The sequence below is a fragment of the Ipomoea triloba genome, chromosome 16 (genome assembly GCF_003576645.1).
Source record: "Ipomoea triloba cultivar NCNSP0323 chromosome 16, ASM357664v1".
Classification (NCBI taxonomy): domain Eukaryota; kingdom Viridiplantae; phylum Streptophyta; class Magnoliopsida; order Solanales; family Convolvulaceae; genus Ipomoea; species Ipomoea triloba.
In genome coordinates this window covers 12,688,924-12,690,390 of record NC_044931.1, presented here as the reverse complement: position 1 = coordinate 12,690,390, position 1,467 = coordinate 12,688,924, and the positions used below count along the sequence as shown (strand labels likewise).

Genomic DNA, 1,467 nt, shown 5'->3' with positions numbered 1-1,467 from the left:
TCAGCATATTTGACAAAGAACCCCTTTCAAGGTACTCGTAAACCAAGAATGCATGCTTCACATTTGAGCAGAAGCCATGGAGTTTGACAATGTTTCTGTGCCTGATCGTTGTCAGAGCTGTTATTTCGTTGAAGAAGCCCTTCCTATCAGTGATCTCAGCTGATGAATGAAGTCTCTTTACAGCTACTGTCTCGGCTGATGGGATCTTCGCCTTGTATACAGTCCCGAACCCTCCTTCCCCAATGCGGAACATCTCATGGAACTCCTTGGTGGCTTTCAAGATGTCCAAATACAATGCCTTTCCATGGAATGAGGATATGGAGAAGAGATCACTGTCTTCATCATTGTTGTCACCATCTCCCCGCCTCAACGAATTGCATTGCTCTTCATCTGGACCTCTATCTCCTTTCCCACCACAAGTGAAAAGAACCACCGCGAACACAGAAACTAGTACCAGAGCTCCCACTATAGGCAATACAATGCTGAGAATCTGTTTTTTGTGGCCACTTTTTTTCTCCACAGAGGACATTTCTGTAGGTGTTGATGAGCAAGGTGGAAGGTCTTTATTATCTCCACATAAACCTTTGTTTCCCTTCAGAAATGCTTGCTTGAAACCCATGGTGTCAGGAATAGGGCCAGTCAGCTGATTATAGGATAAATCAACATTCACCAAATCAACAAGACTATTAAACAAATGTGGGATTTCTCCACTGAGAGAATTGTTACTCAGGTCCAGCGTTGTAAGATGTGATATCTTACTTAGCTCAACTGGTAAATGCTGGCTGAAGTTGTTGTGGCTCAAGTCCAATTCATGCATATACTCATAGTCTCCTATGAATGAGGGTATTGGTCCACTAAATTGGTTCTTGGACAAATCAAGGACATTCAATTTCTTAAGAGAGGCTAACTCTTGGGGTAGTTGACCGGAAAGATTGTTGTCCCCCAAGTATAAAGAAAGAAGAGATGATAGACTCCCAAGTTCTGCAGGGATCTCCCCACCCAATTTATTTGAAGAGAGATTGAGTATTCCTAGTTGAGTCAAATTTTGAAACTCAGGAGGGATTCTACCTGTGAGATTGTTTTCAGCCATTTGCAGGTTTGTCAAGTTTCTGGAGATTCCCCAGTTCTTGGAGATTTCACCGTGAAACTGGTTTTGACTGAGCCACATAAACTGCAAATCAGGGTATATGCCAAAGGATTCAGAGAGTTTTCCAGTGAACATATTGCCATCAAACCGGACACGCTTTAAGCTTCTGCAGTCTCTTAAGCTGGGTGGAATTGGCCCCGAGAGGTTATTGTTGTTCACCGTGAAATTTTGAAGTGCCAACCCTTTACAAATACCGTCTGGCAAATGGCCTGAGAATTGGTTATCATCCATTTCCAGTACGGTCAAGTTTTCCAGTTTGCCAAGTTCACGAGGAATGGAACCAGAAAGATTGTTGGCACGAAGAAACAAGATTTCTAAGT

At 42.9% G+C, this 1,467-nt stretch overlaps 1 protein-coding gene across 1 annotated transcript in view; it reads right to left on the bottom strand.

Moving 5' to 3' along the window:
• The window catches only part of LOC116007832 (MDIS1-interacting receptor like kinase 2-like), a 21,498-nt gene that overhangs the window by 1,143 nt on the left and 18,888 nt on the right, over positions 1 to 1,467 (bottom strand). Inside the window, exon 2 of the mRNA XM_031248500.1 lies at positions 36 to 1,461. Coding sequence (XP_031104360.1) covers positions 36 to 1,461 — 1,426 coding nt within the window. The remainder of the gene's footprint in view (positions 1 to 35; positions 1,462 to 1,467) is intronic.